The 3,471-nt window shown below is 44.1% G+C and overlaps 1 protein-coding gene across 1 annotated transcript in view; it reads right to left on the bottom strand.

The window, feature by feature from the left end:
* Positions 1–1,003: 1,003 nt before the first annotated feature.
* The window catches only part of asap2b (ArfGAP with SH3 domain, ankyrin repeat and PH domain 2b), a gene marked incomplete at its 3' end in the record, with an annotated part of 35,332 nt that continues 32,864 nt past the window's right edge, over positions 1,004–3,471 (bottom strand). Inside the window, 4 exon segments of the mRNA XM_014026467.1 lie at positions 1,004–1,274; positions 1,352–1,441; positions 2,331–2,565; positions 2,649–2,756. Of these exon segments, the coding sequence (XP_013881921.1) occupies positions 1,004–1,274; positions 1,352–1,441; positions 2,331–2,565; positions 2,649–2,756 (704 nt within the window).

Here is a 3,471-nt window from a genome sequence, read left to right as displayed (position 1 = left end):
CTTCATATTAGTGACAAACTTTGGTGTTTTTTATGAGTTACTTTCATTTTTGCTTCTACTTTTCATTTAAAAAAGGTTTTCATTCTCTGCAGGTTTCTAAGGTTCTTCTTCTACATATTAAAAAAGTTGTTATATGAGTGGTGCTCTACTGCTACTAGTGGTGAGAAAGTGTATTGCACCTTATTCAAAATCAATGCGGCCCTCTGCGGCCCAAAGTTAAAAACTTGTTTTTTTGAGGCCCTCAAGGTGGCGCTCCCATGGGTTAAGAATCTCTGATTTATACAGTACAGAACTGACCACGAACCGAGTCCTATTTGGGTTTGTGATACTGACCCACCACTCCTGGTCCTCCTCCGCCTCCACCACGATCACTTCCCCCTCGCTGAACGTCAGCTCGTCGGGATTATCAGCCGAACAGTTGTAGATGGCCTTCACCCTCTTAGGCCGCTGCTTCTGCAAACACAGGTCAGGACAAACTGTTACACAGAGAAACTCCTCCACAGCTGGAGCAGAGCCGGGCCTGGTGGACTCACAGAGAAGGCAGTTCTGGGTTTAGGTGATGGAGGAGCTGGACTGTGGAGGGGCTGGCCCTGAAGACCTGAAAAAATAAACACAATTTTACATCAAGTGAAAAAGAAAACAACTTCAGCAGGAAAAATAAAAGATTTTTATGGTTTTACCTGGTTTGTTGGCAGACCCGGTCCGAACTGGAGGTCTAAATGGAGGAATATTCACTGCTCTGAAATCAAACCAAAAACCCATTTTGGCTGTTAAAACACTAACTGGACTGTAATGACCAGCGTAGGACTCTGAAGGACTAGTCTAGTACTGAACGAGGCCCAGTTCAGCTCACTTTATCACCTACCTGCTGGGAGATTTAGGGCCAGCGGGTCCTGATGGAGGTCCTGCTGGTTGTGGAGGTCCTGGTGGTTGTGGAGGTCCTGGTGGTTGCGAAGGACCTGGTGGTTGTGGAGGTCCTGGTGGCTGTGAAGGACCTGGTGGTTGTGAAGGACCTGGTGGTTGTGAAGGACCTGGTGGTTGTGGAGGTCTTAGTGGTCTGCTGGTCTGTTGGCTCACTGCAGGCGGGGGAACGGGTAGAGGTTTAAAGTGGACCGGCGATAAAACTGTAGGCGGAGCAGCAGGGACTGAGACCGGCAGGGGGGGCAGGGGGGTGTTCTTGGCCGAACCGGTCTTGGTCTCCAACGTGCCGGACTTCTTGTTGGCTGGAGGTGGAGGAGGAGGAGGGGGCGAAGGAGGAGGAATGGCTGGGAGGACTGGGAGAAGAGCAGAAAATCAGTCAGGATTCCACAAAGACTAGAAGGGGGCGGAGCCAAAAACCAAGTAGGCTCACCATACATGGAGGTGTTCCTCTCAGGGTTCTGAGGGTCCGACGAGGACCGCTGTCTTCCTAGTGACTCCATGGCTGATGTTTTATTGGGACCTGATCCAGAACCGAAAAAGAACCACAAGCTAAAAACTGAGCTGCTAAAGCTAACAGAAGCAAAACTAAAAGCTAAGATGGTACCTAAATGTAACAAAACATTACTTAAATGCTAAAAGCAGCAAAACTCTATCCAAAAGTAGCATAACCTCAAGTGAAATTAGCCAAAAGCACGCTAAAAGTAGCAAAAGCTAGCTAAAAGCTTATGTAGCAAAAGATTAGCTAAAATATCAAAAAGTTAGCTATAAAAGGTAATAGTACCAATAAGCTATAAAAATGGCTAAATGGAAGCTAAAAGTGAACAGTATCAAAAAGTTGAAAGTAACAAAACAGTAGCTAAAAGCTAAAGTAGCAAGCAAAAAATCAGCTAAAATATCAAAAAGTTAGCTATTAAGATATTACTAGCAAAGGACATGAAAAAAGTGCTAAAATGGAAGCTAAAGGCTAACCGCATCAAAAGGCTTAAAGTACCCAAAACAATGTAGCAAAAGATTAGCTGAATATCAAAAAGTTAGCTATAAAGGTATTAATAGCAAAGGGCTTGAAAAAAGTACTAAAATGGAGCTAAAGGCTAACAGTGTCAAATAGCTAAAAGTAAAAAGAACAGTAGCTAAAAGCTAAAAGAAGCTTAAGCGGAACAGCCAGCAGCTGAAGAAGATTTCAAAGAAAACAAAGTTTTTGAAGAAACTGAAGAGAGAACACGTTTCTATGGGGAAAATATTTGTAAAAAAATGTAAATATTAAAAAAACTTAAACAACAAAGCAGCTGTTTCCTGAACACTGTTTTAAACTCTAAACAGCTAAAACAACTCTGCAGACGTAGAATGCCCAAATATCCTGAAAAATAAAAATATTTGCGTGAATGCTGACTCAGCAGACTCTGTCTGACCTCTGCTGGGACCTCTGGGGGGCAGAGGGGGTGTCGGCCCCGGCGGAGGCAGGTTCAGGTCCATCATCGTGCCGTACGTCTCGTTGCTGATCATGCTGCTCGGGATGGGAGGTCTCTGCTTGTCCCGTACCACCAAGACAGCATCGCGGGCCAGCGCCGCCAGATTGGTCTGCATGGGGCCGCTGCCGGGCACGAAGCAGCTGACCGGACGTTCCTCGCGCCGGTTTGGGATGGGCTGCGGGACGAGGACAGAACACACCGTCAACAACCCAGAACCTGAACACGAGACGCCGCTTTCATCAGAGGAAACGGGCCGACCTTGTCCTCCATCTCGTCCTCGCTCTCATCCAGGTCCTCGTTTTGGAGTCGCCACTCATACTCCACGTGGACGTGGACATTGAACTTTCCCGTCTGAGCCTGGGTCAGCTGGAAGACACAAACAGGACGTTTGGAACAAAAATTATTTTTGAATGAACAGAAAACTTTTTTTACTTTGCAGAAAAAAACCCGTGCAGGAAGAAGCTCGTTGAAGTTCACAGGAAATCGGAATGTTTTTCCAACATAAGAAAATGATAAAGGTAAATCTGTTGGAGAAATATGTATGAGTATAAGGCACGAATTGTTACTCAAGAAGGAATTAAACCTTTGTTATTTTTCTTTATTTTTTTTTGCATGTTGTAAATTGAGGATTTTTTTGGTTGAATTTATTTATTTGAGAAAAAGGGGCAGAAATCATCAGATTTTTTTCTTCTGCTACCTTTCATTTAATTAGATATTTTTTGTATGTTGAATTTATGTTGTTTTGTATTAAATGAATAAACTTTATAAAAAAACTTGTTGACAAAAAAAACCAAAAAAACAAACAAAAGTGGCCCCAGCACTGACCCCTGAGGAACCCCATTGCGTATATGGAGAGAAGAGGAAGTTAACCCCCTACTTGAACAAGCTAAGATCTATTGGTCAGATGGTTGTCAAACCAACGAAGAGTTTGTTCAGACAAGCAAGCAATGTGAAGCCTCTATAATAAAACATGATTAACTGCGTCAAATGCTTTAAAACAGGAGTGGGCAATCCTGGTCCTCGAGGGCCGCAGCCCAACAGGTTTTATGTTTTTCCCTGCTCCAACACACCTGATTCAGAC

Source organism: Austrofundulus limnaeus, unplaced genomic scaffold (assembly GCF_001266775.1).
Source record: "Austrofundulus limnaeus strain Quisiro unplaced genomic scaffold, Austrofundulus_limnaeus-1.0 Scaffold557, whole genome shotgun sequence".
Lineage (NCBI taxonomy): Eukaryota > Metazoa > Chordata > Actinopteri > Cyprinodontiformes > Rivulidae > Austrofundulus > Austrofundulus limnaeus.
Note: the sequence above shows the minus strand (reverse complement) of the source record. Positions and strands in the feature narration are given on the sequence as shown.